The sequence below is a fragment of the Chenopodium album genome, chromosome 26, assembly GCF_948465745.1.
Source record: "Chenopodium album chromosome 26, dcCheAlbu1.1, whole genome shotgun sequence".
Classification (NCBI taxonomy): domain Eukaryota; kingdom Viridiplantae; phylum Streptophyta; class Magnoliopsida; order Caryophyllales; family Amaranthaceae; genus Chenopodium; species Chenopodium album.
The window spans coordinates 12,931,856-12,949,567 of NC_137859.1; the positions used below are offsets into that span (position 1 = coordinate 12,931,856).

General features: G+C 34.6%; 2 protein-coding genes across 3 annotated transcripts; both read left to right on the forward strand.

Moving 5' to 3' along the window:
* The first annotated feature begins 327 nt into the window (after positions 1-327).
* LOC145618637 (UDP-glucuronic acid decarboxylase 2-like) lies at positions 328-5,627 on the forward strand. The gene is made up of 7 exons (XM_081673410.1): positions 328-1,060; positions 1,536-1,679; positions 2,824-2,903; positions 3,015-3,098; positions 3,207-3,281; positions 4,492-4,584; positions 5,132-5,627. The coding sequence occupies exons 1-7, from the start codon at positions 442-444 to the stop codon at positions 5,351-5,353; spliced, it is 1,317 nt and encodes a 438-aa protein (XP_081529536.1). The 5' UTR covers positions 328-441; the 3' UTR covers positions 5,354-5,627.
* A 6,177-nt stretch (positions 5,628-11,804) lies between these two features.
* On the forward strand, positions 11,805-17,056 carry LOC145617832 (uncharacterized). 2 transcript variants are annotated; one of them, XM_081672584.1, is made up of 4 exons: positions 11,820-12,192; positions 14,971-15,002; positions 16,141-16,338; positions 16,548-17,056. In XM_081672584.1, the coding sequence occupies exons 1-4, from the start codon at positions 11,940-11,942 to the stop codon at positions 16,842-16,844; spliced, it is 780 nt and encodes a 259-aa protein (XP_081528710.1). In that variant the 5' UTR covers positions 11,820-11,939; the 3' UTR covers positions 16,845-17,056. The 2 variants fall into 2 exon arrangements, with proteins under 2 accessions (XP_081528711.1, XP_081528710.1); XM_081672585.1 differs by lacking the exon at positions 14,971-15,002 and having other exon boundaries at positions 11,805-12,192; positions 16,136-16,338.
* The last annotated feature ends 656 nt before the right edge of the window (positions 17,057-17,712 follow it).

Below are 17,712 nucleotides of genomic sequence, written 5' to 3' on the forward strand. Positions count from 1 at the left end.
ATACCAAAACAATCCTTTTAAACGAAACATAATACACCAACGTACCTAGTGAACCGGATCCATTGGATTCCAAAGCACGCAAACTTAACACAAGACATGAAACGACACGTACCAATCAGGCAATCACTAATTAGCTCCAATTAAGCTAGTTAATGTGATATGTGAAGTATTGTAATTACAAACATTGTTACACCATAGAATAAGCCAAAGAAAGAAAGAAAACAAACAAGGGGTACCCTCGTAATTACCCACAAATCCCAAGGACTAAAACGCATATATTTAACCATTCATTAAACATGGCACTCTCAGATTTCAGACACCTACAAATTCATTCCTCAATTCCTCCTCTCTTTTCTCATTCTCACATTCCCCCCTCTAAACTTCCTTGACTCAATCTCAACTTACTTACCCCGCCGATTAAAATCAACCCGACAACCAACAATGGCGTCGGAGCTGATCTTTCGAGGCGGACACGAATCCCACCTCAAATCCGACGAGTACGACTCACCAAAGCCGCTTAAACCATGGCTAACCGTTACTCGTCCGATTCACTACCTTCTTCGCGAGCAACGACTCGTATTCCTCGTCCTTGGCATCGGCATCGCCACATTGATCATCTCCCTTACCCCATCGAACACCTCATCGTCTAAAATTGACATCAACATGCACGATTCAATCGGCGGGGAATCGTTCCTGACCGCCGAATCAACCCGGTTGATTCCGACCCACCATGGTCGGGTCAGTGATGGGTTTAGATCTGGGAAGGTCCCATTAGGGCTGAAACGAAAAGGGTTGCGGATAGTTGTGACGGGTGGGGCCGGGTTTGTCGGGTCGCATCTTGTGGACCGTTTGATTGCGAGAGGTGATAGTGTGATTGTTGTTGATAATTTCTTTACTGGGAGGAAAGAGAATGTGATGCATCATTTTGGAAACCCTAGGTTTGAATTGATCCGACACGACGTCGTTGAGCCTCTTTTGTTGGAGGTTGATCAGATCTATCATCTGGCTTGCCCTGCTTCCCCTGTTCATTACAAGCATAACCCTGTCAAAACTATCATATCCTTTTCTAATTATATCTCTTTTATGTTTTTCATTATTGTTATTATCATGATTTTGATTTGATTTTTTTGGGTGGTTGAATTTTGAACTTTTTTTCGTTGGGTGTGTTGAATTTTGATTTATTTTATGGGTGATTTTCCAAGAAAAGTGAGTTTTTTGTGTTTGGGTAATGAAACATGGAATTTCCCATTGTGAAATTGTTTAATGAGAGTTGCATCTTGCATGTGGGCCAGAGATTTAAGTGAATTTCTATTATACATCCGGGTGTACCACATTGGATCTCTAGATAGGGAAGTGATCAATAAATGGTACATTCGGGTGTACAATATAAATCAACACTAATTGGGTATTAGATCGAAAAGATTCGATTTTTTTTTAGCGAATTTGTTGTTAGAGTGATGTGAATGTTTGTTGTTTATACATTTGTAGATGTGAATTGATTGATTGTTTAATCCTTGACTGATGAATTAACAAGACAAATGTGGTAGGAACATTGAACATGTTAGGATTGGCAAAGAGAGTAGGTGCAAGGTTCCTTCTAACAAGTACTAGTGAAGTTTATGGTGACCCTTTAGAGCACCCTCAGAAGGAGACTTACTGGGGCAATGTTAATCCCATTGGTAATTTTTCTCTCTTATTACCTTTTAATTCCATTAGAAAATTCAACTTTTTTGATTCACATTGTTTGTTAATTTGTATGTATTTATGACGTGATATTTACGCACGGATCCCATCCGTTTGTGTATTAGGCTTTGGTTTAACTTTCGTGTTGTGTTATGTCAGTTATGATCTTGTCACGAAACATGTGATTGGAGCGTTAAGATGGGGTTTAATTTCTCATTCCCCAGTTTATGGTTCCTAAAAATAGATATTTTTTTTGGTATATTTATGAAATTGTGACGTTATAGTTTGCTAGAAAGAAAACATTTTTGATTGAAGTTTATGTTAGCACAAACTTTATGAATCGTGATATTATGCGCGGGAAAAGTAATGTAACATAAGACACGTGGACCTATGAATGGTGACGTTTGATAAAAACTGTAGAAAGTGTCTTTGTTCATTTTTATTTCTTGCTTTTTCCTCCACTTTTGGGGTGAAATTAAGGACAGTGTGCCACGTGGGTCAAGTTGGGTGTTAACACGTGTAAAGATCTGATGAGATCTATCATCATGGAAAAGAAAAGTCCGTGATTTGCGGGACCACTAATCAAGCTGGGTTCTAATTTCCTAGTCTTAAGCAGGCTACCTAAATGGGGGCTCATTCAATCTGTGTAGTCATTTTCTTATTATTTGCCTAATTTATTAGACTTTGGAAGTTATTTTTGACTTGCTTAAAATAGCATTAATAATAATTTTTTAGGAAATTTGGTGTATTCTCATTACCTATAATTCTTAAAAACAAAAAATACAAAAATAAAAGACAGGTCATTTATACTTTAGGGATTTTTGTAGGGTTGTATAACGTATTTTGTATGAACGTCGGTGCTTCTATTACATTGGAAAGTGTCCTTGTACTTCACCTGCTCATCTTTCCTTGTAAAAAAATGCTTGTATGTGAAGACAACATACTTTGTGGGATGATCTTACATAATTTAATAAACAAGTGAAATCTGTTGTGATGTGCTTTCCCATGAAGCTTGCTTACACATTAAATAATATGCTAGATTAACTGAACTAAGTATGTGTGTTGCTGCATTAGTACATTGTGACAAGAAGTATTTAAATAAAAAATTAATGACAAGTGTTGGCGGTGGACATGTTATAGGTGTTCGTAGTTGTTATGATGAGGGAAAGCGTACAGCAGAAACATTGACCATGGACTACCATCGAGGTGCTGGTGTTGAGGTTTGTTCAAATTCTACTAATTAAATATTATTGAGATTCGTTAACTACTTAATGACTATTTTAAATTTTATATCGGGTAGCTTGGTTTTAAACACGCGTCTTTTGCTGCAGGTGAGAATTGCTAGAATTTTCAACACTTATGGGCCTCGAATGTGCATTGATGATGGTCGTGTTGTTAGTAACTTTGTTGCACAGGTAATTAGGAAAACACGTGCCTCTTTCGTAATGGATAAACTAAAATATGCATGATTAGTACTCTATTTAAACTTGATGAAACTGGATATTGACTGAGACATATTTCAGGCCTTGAGGAAAGAACCCATGACTGTTTATGGTGATGGAAAGCAAACCAGAAGTTTCCAGTTTGTTTCTGACCTGGTAAGTTTGCCTCTCCAATTGCCTTATGCTGATTTCTAGCTTAAATTTGGACTGTGTGCTACTCCTCCTGTACCTTTAATATTGCTCCATTTGTCTTTTCATGATCTCTACTTTAAACAAATTTAACAGTATGATTGTATCATTATCAAAGTTCTAAATTTGAATGACCCAAAATTGCAATTGGACAATCATTTGTGAAGGATCTAATCAAGTTTAATTATTTATGTGTATACTTGTCTTTAGCGCTGTGTATTAATCAGCTAAGCATGTTCTCTTACTAGGATTTGTTGTTACCATTAAGTTATTGTTTATGAGATGGGGGTTGGTTTGATCCCATGTGAATTACGAAGTAGCATTTATATTTTAGAGTATAATTATGCTAGTACAACTTTAATGAGTGAGGAATGTAGTAGTTGTGTAAACTCTGGCATTGCCTGAGTATACCGCATGAAATCTGTTTTGTAAGAAAGGTGTAAAGGATGGGGGTAGCCTATTTGGGAAAGGGCACCCTCAATTTACACCAAGGAGGTGGGATCGAATACCCAATCCCACCTCCCCCTTCTCTTCACTGGGCTTCACGAGATAAGGATTGAACGGGGATCACCATGTACCTGTTCAACAAATATAAAATATAAGGTATTTCATGCTTTAGTAGCTTGCATGATCGAATTTAAAGTTCTGTTTAAGTAATCTTATAAGAACTATTAATTAATGCATAGATCTTAAAGATTTGGTCAGTGCATGGTTTAAGCCAGCTCAATAATAACAAAGCTGCCCACTTTATGGAGATCAATTAGTTAACATATAAAACAAAGGTCCTTGAATGTGTCAAATGTTGGTACTATTTTATTCCAATCTATTTGTTTTTATTGATAATGTTTATTCCAATTCGTTTGTAGATTTCATTTGCTGAATTATTATTTTTCCCCTCTTCCAAACTTCGTGATCTATGACACTAGTAATTTATGTTGCACATGGTCCCTAATCAACACAACTTTTTGGTGTATGTTTGTTTTAATGAGTTTGTCCCCTTTGGTCAATAATAGTAGTTTTAATAGTAGTTGAATCATATAATATGATGCAAATTTGCTAAAATATCTCGAGTGTACTTTATTCTTTACGCTTAAATTTTCACTCTTAGTAGTATGAAGATTTTAATTTGAGAATTTATACTTATCGGATTCGTATAATCCATCCTTCGTGTTTGCAGGTTGAAGGTCTGATGCGCCTAATGGAGGGTGAGCATGTCGGTCCTTTCAATTTAGGAAATCCTGGTGAATTTACCATGCTTGAACTTGCCAAGGTATTCTGTCACATTCTTTTATTCTACCATTGTAGTATTCTCATTGTCGGTGTTAGTTTTTACCGAGTTTCCAGACTAAAACGTGCTCCACCTTTTATATACAAGGACACTTGACCTACCAATGGTCCACTATGAACTACTGTATTATTTATTATCAATGCCCTATACCCCTAAAAATTAATGACTATTGTCTTCAATGGTGTCCTACCACGTACTGCAAGTCTGCAACTAAATATCAAATATGTACATGGTAGTTATTTTAATTCTTCCATAACTATCCAATAGAAATACTGATAACATTGTAGCCTGTAATATTATGCAATGCAGTACAAACTAATAATATTGTAGCCTGTGAAATTATTTGCCTCTCTTTTTGTGAAAATTTGAATATAACATCTTCTCTGTATTGAACAAAGGCAGAAAATAAAATTTGTGGCAAATCTTTGGGTGATGATTACAATATAGAATAACTTTACATTCCTTGGTTCAGACAGCTCTTATTCCATTTGTCATACAAGAAGTATTCATTTTTTCGATTGTTTTTCAGGTTGTTCAAGAAACAATAGATCCAAATGCAAAGATAGAGTTCAGGCCTAACACCGAGGATGATCCTCACAAGAGGAAGCCTGATATCAGTAAAGCTAAAGAGTTGCTTGGCTGGGAGCCTAAGATCGCACTTCGCAAAGGTCTGCCCATGATGGTTTCTGACTTCAGGCAGCGTATCTTTGGTGATCAGAAGGGAGGTGACACCACCACCACCGCATTTTAAGTTCTGCCTTAGCTTGCGTCTAAAGGAGCAATTCTGGCACATAAAACGATTTCTGCTCCATTCTCCCTGAGTCCCTGGTTGACCCTCTACTGTATACCATCGCAAGGCTCGAGTAGTTGCAGATCCGGCTTCCAATTGGCTCCCTTCGCTAGATTATAGATATGTAGAGCTTATAGTCTTCAGCATTTATATTATTATATATTGTCCTATTTTTGTTCGTTGCTGATCCATGTAGACGCTGCATTAATACTATTCCGTAATCAGTTTTTTCTCAGCTATCAGGTTATTCTTTTTCCTAATCGAGGGTTAATAATGACATAATTGATTATAATTAGTAGTATATGCAACTGATGTATTATCGTCTCGTAGATCTTATATTTTAGGTTTTTCTTGTGAGAAGGGGTTCGTATACTGTATTTCATTTTTATGGAAAAAAAAAAAATTTATTGCATTTTTGTCCATGCATGTTTTCTTTCCTACCTTCCCTAAACCTGCCTAACATTTTCTGTCATTGTTGAAAGCTATTGGTGTGGACTTTTCCCATTCAACTATTATTATCACAAACCTTAGTCTTTTTAAAAATAAAAAATAAAATATATTTAAAATGACTGAGATTTATGACCACATGACATAATGGTTGATTGGATTGACGAGGTTGATTAGGGGATGTCTTCTTATGGACAATTAGACATATCAGTTTTCATCATATAAATAATCCAAAATATAGGTTGGAAATAATTTTATCATTGCTATTTATGGAATCTATAATTAAGCTGACAAGGTTGTTTAAGTGGTTTGTTTATGAAATGATAAGAGTATGCAAAGCAACAAATGAAGCATATGGTAGCAATTAAGGGCATGTTTACTTTAGCTTAATTTCAGTTCAGTTAAGCTCCAATCAGTTCAGTTCAGCTCAAATCATTTTAGATTAGTTCAGCTCTTAATTTCCTTCTCTCATAAAATATTTATTTTATCTTTATTCAGTTCGGTTCTATACAGCTCTAATCTGTTTAGTTCAACTCAGTTCAGTAAATGTGAACAGGCCCTAAGTGTAACTTTTTAGCAAATTAAGGTGATTGCAAGGAGTAAAAGTAAAATATAATCCCTCAACTTTTGTATTTGTGCACTTTTAGTCCCTATTAACTATTTTGTGCACTTTTAGTCCCTCAGCCATCATATTTGGTGTTGTCAGCCCAAAGTTGAGGGACTAAGCATATCAGCAATAGTTTAAAGACCATGACTCATTATTTTTTTGTTTATTTTTTTGTCATAATATTATTTAAAATTCCCAAAAGTTGAGGGACCACCAACTATTAATATATATATTATCAAAACCACTCTCTCACCACCACTTAGATTTGAAACCCTACCATAACCACCAAAACCCACCCAACCAACTCACACCACTATCAACACCCCCCGTAACCACCACCAAGATCTGAAACCCCACATCATTAACCCTAAGATCGAAACCCCACCTCATCACCACCAATCAAAACTCCACGTCACCAGCCTCCACCAATGAACCGAAACCCCATAACACTAACCACCACCAACGAACCAAAACCCCACGTCACCAGTCACCAGCTACCACCAACGAACCAAAACCCAAACTCACCACCACCAATGAATCGAAACCCCTCCTCACCACCGGTTAGATCTGAAACCCACTTTACCATCACAAAGATCGAAAACGCACAACCACCTCCACCCTTATTGGTTAAAAAAATCATCGAACCCTACCCAAATTGCAAGTCGCTCGAAAACTTTAAAAAGGGAAAATGAAGCGGCGACTATGATGAGAACATGCGGCGAATCGATTGAGTGGTGGTGGTGGTGTGGTGGTTGTGAGAGAAGATGGAGCCATTGTCGGAGCTTGGCCTAATTTTTTTCATGAGATGGGAGCCATTGTCGAAGGAGAGGAGAGAGTTGTAAGCCATGGGAGTGATGGGACTATAGGAGAAGGGAGGAGAGTGAAAATTACTTTGTAGAAGGGGGGTTACTGTATTTTTTTTTTTTTTCAATTAATAGAACTGGTTTTTTTTTTTTTTTTTGAAGAAAACTATAAAAAAAAAAAAAAAAAAAATTACTTTAGGTTTTCAATTAATCCTAATGAAAAAAATAATGTCAAAAAAAAATTTTGAAAAATAATACATGGATACTTTTTTTTAAAATTTTTGACAAAAATAGGAAAAAAAAATAATAATAATGAATCATGGTCCCTAAACTATTGATGACTAGGCTTATTTCCTCAACTTTGGGCTGACAAACACCAAACATGGTGGCCGAGGGACTAAAAGTGCACAATATAGTTAAGAAGGACTACAAGTGTACAAATCAATGGTTTAGGGACTGTATTTTACCTTTACTCTGATTGCAAGTATTATGGCCAATTGAGTAATCATAGGTTAGAGCATAAATATAAATTTAATTATAATTATAATTATGATTCATATAGCTGGAATCAATTACGTAGTAAATACTTTGTCCTTTTTTGCGATTGTATTTAAAGTTCACGGATCTTCGTTTGACTACGAAGATACATCTTAGGTTGTTGGGTGTGGCCAAAATACATACTACGTATTAGGTAATTTTTCGGGATGTAATTAATAAGATCTAACATGACTATATTTTTCTTTATGTATAAATCACAAAATACTCAAAGAGAAGTGTATAAATAACACTAAAGTCAAAATATGTCAACTTAAAAAATAGAGTAATTATTATATATTAAATGTCAGAAAGGGGGGAAAGTAAACCCTAAGATAGTTATTAAAATAAACACCATGAATACGATCTCCATTCAAGAAGATTATAAAGACCATAGTGATGTTCACCACGGCCTTGCCGTTTCCGAAAAACTAGCGATGATGAATTTTGATGATCGAGAAGAGAGATAGAGAGAATAGAATAAGGGGGTAAATTAAACCCTTAAAGCATGCTTGGATTGGGGGTAATACATTAAAAGGATAATCATGTCAAATGGGGTCTTTTAGATTCATTTTCGTGTTGTTTGATTCAGTTGGTGTGTATTTAATGAAAATAAGTAATAAATTTTCTACTAAGGTACGTAGAACATTATTCCCTCTGTTTTATAATGTTAGTCCCATATACTATTTTGGGCGTTTCAAAATAATCTACCCATATTGAATATATTTATATTTAATTTTCTCTAAGGTGCCCTTGTATATTTGGTTATTGCTTGGCTAAAAGTTAATTAACTTACACTTTACCGTAGTTAGTAAAAGAAAAGAAACCCAAAAAAAAAAAATGAAAATTTCTCAATTCTAATCAAACCACTCACCTTCCCCTTCATTCACCCCTGTTCTATTCACAATTCACAAACTTTGCAACTTAAAATTCTCAATTCAATGAAACAGGAAGTCTTTGCTCATATTTATTCTAAAAGCTACGATTACTTGATTACTTACTTGTTTTATCTAAAAAGAAAAGGCTTTCTTGTTGAAATCGGTTGGCCTGGTTAGATTAATGTGTAGGAGAAATTTGCTAAAAGTCAGCCTTTTATGGCTTGCTTGGTGATAAAATTACCAGTTTGGGCAATTTCAGCTCAAGCAAACACCCTCTGGCTTCTAGTGGTACAATTAACAATTAGCAAACTCTCTGAGTACAATGGTTTGTTATACTGCGTTGTTGATTTTACATTGTTTTATCATTGCATAAATTAGTCACCATTATTAATCAATAAGCCCAAGAAAAAAAATTAAATATAAACAATGAAACCAGAAAAAATTGCAAATAAAGTAATACCAAAATAGGCGTGGTTGTTCAGTGGAAAGAAGGTAAGATAGGAAATTAGGAAGGTTGAAATCAGGTTTAATGGATTTGGGAGAAAAAAAAAAACTTAAATTAAAAATTGTTAACCATAGTTAAATGTAAATTAACATTTAATTAAGGAATGGGTACTGCTTATAACCTTAATAAAACTCATGGGCACCATAGAGAAAGTTAAATTTGCAAGGGCATCATGTAGAAACCCAAAAAACACAAGGGCGCCATGTCATCCATGTGGATTGATGACATGGCATTTGATTGATATTCCTAGCATTGTAATTGATGTTTTCCAAAGAAAAAAATCAGAACATTTAATAAGATAGAACTAATTAAGCAATTTTTGTACTAAAATGTAAGATTCCAAATATTATTCATTCTCTTATTTTTTGTGATTGATTCTATATGAGACTAACAAAATGAAACGGAGGGAGTACCTTTTAGAGAGAGTACTTAAAATTACCTATTTTTAATTACTTAATTATGGAGTATTTTTTAACATCTTTTATTAAATTAATTTCTTAAATTATATAAATATTAGTAAAATCTAATTCTATTAAGAATTTACTTATATCCTAACATGATTTTGGCAAAAAGAAAGTAAAGAGGGACCATATTTTTTTTATTGTGGCCATGAGGTTGCCACCTCAGTGAACCCTCTTTTTTCTTATGGTGATCATCATAGAAACATATTCAAAAAATAATCTAATTTTAGGTCCTTAAGTGTGGAAAACTCAAAAGTCCAACACAATACACCTCGAACTAAGTGTACCTAGGAGCAGTATTAGACTATTAGCTGCTCATTTGGAGCTCAAGTAATGAACAACAATGCAAAATTACGGTTATAGTGAACATAAATGGGACGAGAGATGGCTCGTGGGCAAGGGCAATGGGGGTGAAAGAACTTATGGTTATAGTAAAATGTGATTTATCTGAGTGATCCTGTTATTTTCAAACTTGAAATTTATTGTTGACATAGAAAACGTGAAGAAATTCTAGTACATAGAAAACTTAAAACAATTTTGTTGTTGGCCAAAAATAACACTCTTGTAATATGTTGACAACAATCAGCAGAATATACTTGGATATGTTAGACATAAGTTCCAATTTTCAAATTAACAGTTAACTATGAATCTGATACTGCATAATCAAGATAAAGTGACATAATATGTACATGACCAAAGTTAGCAACATAGATAATTCGGGAGACGATCAGACTTCTAGCCTTGAGTCTAACTAAAGCAACTCAGACATACTACTAGGCCATACTTCAATGTAATCCCGGCACAGTTGACACCATCATCCAGTGACCAACCTCAAAAGAATAAGGCCACAGCTATGTCAGAGCATATTCTGTCCAACATAAGTTCCACTAAGGTAATACTATACTCGGATTACATCAGTATAAAACGGGCCATCTGCAGAATCAGCAGCTTATGCGAATCAGGTGACTGCGAAATTACTATGGGTTCCTTAAGACAATGATAATGGTGTGATCGGTATTAGGGGCGTGGTCCGTGATAGTGTGGGAAATATGATGGTTGATACTTGCACGACGGTTAGTTTGTGGTGATATGCAAGTTGATGTTGCAAAAGCTTTGGATGCAAGGCATTCCTTCTTTATCGCGATTTAATTTAGGCGATCATGCTTGAATCTTATTGTTTAAAGTTGGTTCAACACCTTGTTAGCAACAAGCTAAGTAGGAAACTTCAGACTTTGGGCACATTGCTTGTAACTTGTAAGCAATATTCTTGTATTAGCATATATACTCTTGTATATCTTTCTCTATATTTCATCTGGGTAGAAGCGGCAATGGAGTTGCTCAATACTCATAGACTAGCTCATTTTTGTATGCGTTTTAACGAGATACCCCCAACACCAGAATGAACCCCAACCCCAGCAACATCATTTTCGGCTACTTCGTGGTCATATATAACGAAAAAATCATTAAAAAAAATAAAAATTAAGGGCATGATTAATCTTAAATGGTATATTTTTTATCATTTGATTGTGAGTTTTCCCCCTCAGTTGATTTCCTCAGCCTCCATGTCAATATAATTGAGAATTTTTCAAGTTTTATTGTTGAGAAGGAGAAGAACGATGTATTCCCTACGTGTTTTGATAAGTGTTACGTTACAAAACGCGGTCGTGTTTAAATATGTTACACTTTCTTACTTGGCAAAAAGCTACATTTTAATATTATACGAAGTATCTCTCACCTCCCATAGTCCCCAATCAAAACCACTACCACTTTTTTATTTTTATTTTTATTTTTTATTTTTTATTTCTCTCTTCTCACATTACTTTTCAATAATTATTAACACCACTATCTTTCCTTTACAATTCTTTAATACTCTAAATACCACATTTACCTCTTATTTTATTTAAGTCAATTAAATTGCCTAAAATAATGTGTCGGTCAAAGTGTCACACTTATTAAAACACAAATGGAGTAATGAGGGAGCTTCATCATTGTTGACGGAGCTAATCATCGTTACTTACGTCTTCTAAAGTTGTCTCATATTAAAGTGATGAAATGACATATATAACTCACTTTTATATTGTAAAAAAAAAAAAAAAACCTCACTTTTAGAAGAATCCTTGGGGATACTTCCAACATTTGTGTACAATATACTAATATTTTCTTTTAAAGTGGTTGATAAAGTTTGTGTGCTTCCTACTATAATCAATCAAAGGTGTGCCAAAATCATTTTCTATCCGTAGTGGTGACGTAGTACTAACAAGTCTAACGAGCCCTATAGCTTTAAGGCAAAACCATTTTTGGGCAACAAATTGATGCGCACGGGTGTCAAACCAGTGCACGGCGTTGCAATGGAGAAAGACAATCAGAAAAATCTGCTTAAACAAGTGTTTGGAGGATCATCATCTTCAGATTCTGACACTGACGAACACGCTCTTCTTCTCTCCCAATCAACAACAAACCCTAGTTTTATTTGGGAACGCATTGCTCCAATCAAGGGTTTATGGTTTTGCAGAGATTTTCTTTCTTCTCAACAACAATCTTCTCTTCTTTCTTCCATTCATACTGGTAATTTCTTCTGAAACTTTCAGGTTTTTTTAGCTTAATTTTGGTTATATTATTGATTTTGTTATTGAATTTAAATTATTAGGTTTCGAATTGCCAAATTTTAGAATGAATTGGGTAGTTTGAGATTATATCTTGATGTTGTAGAGCTTAAGGTTCCTTCAATGGTGATGGGAATTCTACAGAACATTATAGGTTTGTGAGAGACCGAAGTTTCGAATCAAATGTGAATTTTATGGGTGTCCTTTTGGTACCCTTTTAGTTGGAAGGAAGCTATATCTATCTTGTGTTTGTGATTGTTGTTGGTTAAGTTTGCAATGATAGAATCAACTTTGTGAATTTCAATTTTCGATATGTAAGAAAGGATTGGGTAGTTTGATATTTTGTCTAATTGTTGATTCCTACATTGGTGATGAAAGTTTTATACTACCTCCGTTACAGGTTATGTGCAACGATTAGACATTTTTCCTCTCTGCTTTATGTCAAATCGTTGCACATAACCTGTAACGGAGGTAGTAGAACATTGCCGGGGTTTGTAAAATTCAAATAATTCAATGGATCGAATTGATTGTGAAACATAAGGGTACCAGTTTCTCTTCAAACAAATGGCTTTTCTGTTAAGAAAAAATTATTTCGTATGGGATTACAAACCTTTAATGTTGAGATAGGGATATAGGATGTTTTATTGAGCATTCGGGGAAATATAATTCCTTTGATGTCCCGAAGAAATGAAACTCTTCTCCTTAGGATGTTATTTTTTTGCTTTTGTGAGTGTGAGATAGATCATACAAATGGAATTTTGGCGGATATGTCTGCTTAATGCCCTTGATGATAGTTATCCGCAAAGCTCCGATTAGTATATTCAAGTTACCTTTTCGCCGAACTGATTCTTATTAGTGTTTTGACTTTTTTAATTCTTATATGCTGAAAAGAGTTTCCTCTTAACTTCATCTTAGCCTTATTTGGCTATGAGTAGTTGCTCTATGTGTGCCGCTGGCTAGTTCACTTGGCGTGTTAGTGTTATCAGTATTGGTTGTTTTTTTCACAAATCTGATTGGTAAAATTAGTTGTTGATAATGTGCATAATATCCTACCTATAACCAATTAGAGCCCCAATCAGCCTTTCAATCTGATTATAAAGCAAAACCCAACTAAGAAACTAATTATCAAACATACCTTTTGATTATTTCACCACATAAAAAATAAAAAAATGACAAAAAGTCTATTATTCCTCCGCCCCCAATCGTTTGTCGGCTTTGCCCGTAATTAGTGTTTACTTTGTTAATTTTGGGTGAGTGCAATTAAAAAGAGGCAAAAGTGGTGGAGTCAATTGTATTTTACGTGAGATTAAAGTTGTGGTCCCTTTAATCTATAACAGAAATGGAGCAGTCTCTTAGGGGATACCTTAAATGAAATATTGGGCAAACTATAAAGGATGGAGGGAGTACCAAACTACCAACAAGCCCATTGTCTTGTGCTTGAAGTTTACTTTGATTGTGTTTTGTTTTCTATGTCCTGAAGTTTTATTGTAGAATCCTGTCCCCAAGATCAAATAGCATAGCAATTAACAGTGAAGAGGGAAAAAGTGATACAGTATAATTAAAATTGAAGTTCAAAAGGGGATTAGGCATAATGTACAAACTAGAAAAACAGTTTGATACTTTGTTTCTGAGAACTCTAGTGAGCCAGTTTGTGTTTCTGCTTGGCAAAGCTGAGTTGAACGTCTTGTTCTTGTACCTGATTACCTTCTCTGAATTAAACTGAACTGTATGTGACCAAGATGACCAAAATTTAACATCGATTGAAACTAACTTGATGCAAATTGAATTTACTTGATAATTAGTATGAACATTATTACTGTTTGAATTATTTTTTTTCAATTTTTGTTTTGATCATTTAAATTGACTACAAACCGAAATAACTCATACCTAGCCGAATGTTAAATCAAAAGAGCATAGCTCAAATTTAAATAGTGTCTGTACAGAACCCATTCCAACTTAGTATTTGTGGAGCTTGTTGGTCACTTAACTTTTCGTTTATTTCATTAGTTATTTGTTGGCTCTAGTTATTTATGAAACAATAATTAAGAAGCAATTATTATAGCTCAAATTTATGCAGCGTCTGCACCGAACCCATTTCAAACAAGTATTAGTGGAGCTCGTTCGTCATTATATTTTCGTCTTCAATAGTTATCTGTTGGCTCTAATTATTTATGAGACAATATAATTAAGAAGCAATTACTCGGTTATAGATTTTCATTTGCTCTGTTCTTTTGACGAAATAAATGCCATGATTAAGATTTGTGTTTTTTTACTGCCATGATTGTATCTTTTAGGCCCTTAACTTGCCTTTCCTTCAGCCATAGTTAATGCATTGTGTTTGGTAGATTAGTATATACTCCCTCAGTCCCCTTTTGATAGTCCCTTGTGGACATTTTTCACGGGAATTAATAAACAAATAAGAATAGTAAAAGTACATTGAAAAAGTAAATTGACATTGGGCATGCAAAAAAGTAGAGAGAAAAAGTAATAAAACTACATGGGAAAACAAAATTTCCATGAAAAAGTTAAATTTGCACAAATATTGTTGCAAATTAGAGGGAATTTTGGTAAAAAATTAATGTTAATGGTTGTTGGAAAAAGCAAATGGGGTGAACATTTTGGGACTAAAATTTGCCCATAAGGGACTATCAAAAGGGGACGGAGGGAGTAACTCTTTTGTTATTTATTTCATATAGCATCAGTTGATTTCATGTTTGCTAAAGCATAAAATTGTTTGCAGAAGGGTGGCTCACCGAAGCTGGTCACAACCAGGTACCGAATCATAAGTTTAGTTGTGTACTATTGAAAAAGATATACTTCCTTCGTTTGTTTTAGTTTACAAGTTTTGACTTTGGGCACTTTTTAACATAATTCATTTTGACTTATGTTTGGTCTTGTTAGATTCGTGTCATTGTATTTTTTTCAAGTAAAAACTTATTTTTTCTTGTTGGTATTTGAAGATATTAATGTTTGAAATAATACATTGGCAAACGTGTCTAAAGAAATTTGTCAACTAAATGGAATGGAGGAAGTATGTCTCTATTCAAATTTCTCCATCTTTCTATTTTAGATTATAATCATACAACTTCCATGATGTTTACTATTGATAGTTTTTTCTTTTTCTTGCCTTATTTTTTTTTTTGATGGAAATGCTTTATTTTAATAGAAATGTATGGCAATACTTTTCTTCCTACGAGGCTGGATCCTGGTAGAAGAGAAAGCTGGCTCTTCAAAAGCAACTCTTTTCTTGAACCTTCAGCCTATCCTCCCTGGATCTTTTTTTACCTTCTTCTTCTTCTTCTTCGCCTTGAACGCCTTAATCCCATTAGTGGGGTCGGCTACATGAACCAACATGAGGACTTCCCAGGAGGTTACCCATCCTAGTACTACTCTCAATCAATGTGGCTCATGCCAAGGGATGAGACAAAGTTTTACACAGGCTGTCATTGGCCTACCAAAACCCTCCTTTATCCGGACTGGGAGCGGAAAACCCACTGGTGGAGTTACCTTTTGCTGTTAGCGTTGTTGTCAACTTGTATGTGGTCCAAGAAAAGAATAGGAATGAATTGAATCTTCATTGTCAGTTGCCCAATCTATTTGGTTAAAATTATCCGAACACTGAAAGCAAAGAAGTGTACTGTAAAATTTTGGTGTGTAATAGCTTAAAAGCTATGAAATATTGAAATCAACTGTCTTAGGAGAGCATAACGATCTCCGAAAATTTTGAATGTTTGTTTCAGTCAGAATATTATTTCGGTAATGGCCTAAAGGGAAGGAGTGGGAGAAGCAAACCATGCTAACTTATGTGATGTGTTTCTGTCTTATTTGTTGGATGCCTTTTTCTTGCTTCATATTTCCCATATATCTGCTCAATCACTGATGAAAATTTAACGTAACTTTCTCAGTGCAGGCAATGAGATTTGGGGACCTTCCTTTTTGGGCACTGGATCTTTCTGATCAAATACATGAAGCGGTCTGTTTTGGTGATATGGAAGCAAATAGTGAAAATCTGATTCTTGATAGTGAGGCCTATGTATTGCCTTCTCAGTTGCTGTCTAGAGATCCTTTTTTTGATCAACTTATTGTAAATGTATACCAGCCAGGTGAGGTGCGATTTGGTTATGTTGCTTTATTGATTATTGATTACTAACAAGCCTCTTTTATTCGTATGCATGAAAAGTAATTTTGTGAACTGACTCAATTCAGGCTATTAACTTTTACAGAATGTATTGAGTTTGTAGCTGTAAAAGCATGGTCTCATAATTTGTTACATTCTCTTGATTTATAAAAGTCTAATATGTTTTAAGAATCATACAGGGTATTTGTGCTCATGTTGATCTGATGCGATTTGAAGACGGGATAGCTATAGTCTCTTTGGAGTCGTCCTGTGTCATGCACTTTTCACCAGAAGAAGGGAATGGAGAAGTTCCATTAGCAACGAAAATTCCTGTATACCTGACCCCGGGTTCTTTAGTTATCATGTGGGGGGATGCTCGCTATCATTGGAAGCATGAGATAAATCGAAAACCGGAATTTCAGGTTTGGCAAGGACAAGAAATAGACCAGAAAAGGAGGACTTCAATAACTCTAAGGAAGCTCTGTTTTTCTGAATAATTCAGCTATATTTGCCATCAGCTTGGAGGCTGCAGAATGAACGTCAGATTCAAGCTGTTTTGTTCCTCATTATTCGTATCGAGATTATATTGAGCATTTGGAATGCCATGTCTGTGGAAAGGTTATCCAAAAGACCAAAATTCATTGGGCACCATTTTTTGTAATGATAATGAACATATAACTCACAGATTGATAATGTGAAACTTTGATTCAGAGGGTTTATAATGAGCGAAATTCACAGATATGTGAAACTTCAATTCAGACTAAATTTTGACCTTATATAGACACCATTACACCAATACAAAACTTAAAACTTTTGACAAGTGAGATGCCACATTGCCATTAGATTCATGATAATGTTACTATTCCAAAAAAAAAAAAAAAGAGAAAGTTACATATTACTCCGTAATACTTACTTTTTAAATTTGAAATTCTTATTACAGAATGAAAAACAGATAGGGATTTGCTAACACAAATATATTATAGATTTGATCATAGGTAATATCTGAAATTTTTAGAATAAAACCCCAATTGCGCTTGAGTTCAGATTCCAATTTTTACGGAATTCAATTCCATTTTCAATTAAATAAGGAACAAGTCTATTTTTCCTTTGTTTTTTGTTTGAAAACTAGCAGTTCTAGTAGTTGACTCAATTCTTCCTAACAGTTTTTCATTGGTAAGAAAAGGTAACAAAGATAAAATATGAGCTTGTAGTAATACATAGTTGTTGTTTCAAGGCCAATATATTCACTTACCTAGATAATACTTTTCATTGTTCACTAGATAATAAATCGACTAATTAAACTCATGTTTCTATAATTATTGAGAGCAAACGCTTATGAAAAGATTGCTTGAATTTAATAAGGGG

Excerpts from the sequence above, each read along its gene's own strand:
- LOC145618637 (XM_081673410.1), top strand. The coding sequence starts at position 442 with ATGGCGTCGGAGCTGATCTTTCGAGGCGGACACGAATCCCACCTCAAA. Across the intron at positions 1,061-1,535 it reads CCCTGTCAAAACTATCATAT|CAAATGTGGTAGGAACATTG; the intron begins CCTTTTCTAATT and ends GAATTAACAAGA. Across the intron at positions 2,904-3,014 it reads ATCGAGGTGCTGGTGTTGAG|GTGAGAATTGCTAGAATTTT; the intron begins GTTTGTTCAAAT and ends CTTTTGCTGCAG.
- LOC145617832 (XM_081672584.1), top strand. The coding sequence starts at position 11,940 with ATGCGCACGGGTGTCAAACCAGTGCACGGCGTTGCAATGGAGAAAGAC. Across the intron at positions 12,193-14,970 it reads TCTTTCTTCCATTCATACTG|AAGGGTGGCTCACCGAAGCT; the intron begins GTAATTTCTTCT and ends AATTGTTTGCAG. Across the intron at positions 15,003-16,140 it reads CCGAAGCTGGTCACAACCAG|GCAATGAGATTTGGGGACCT; the intron begins GTACCGAATCAT and ends TTCTCAGTGCAG.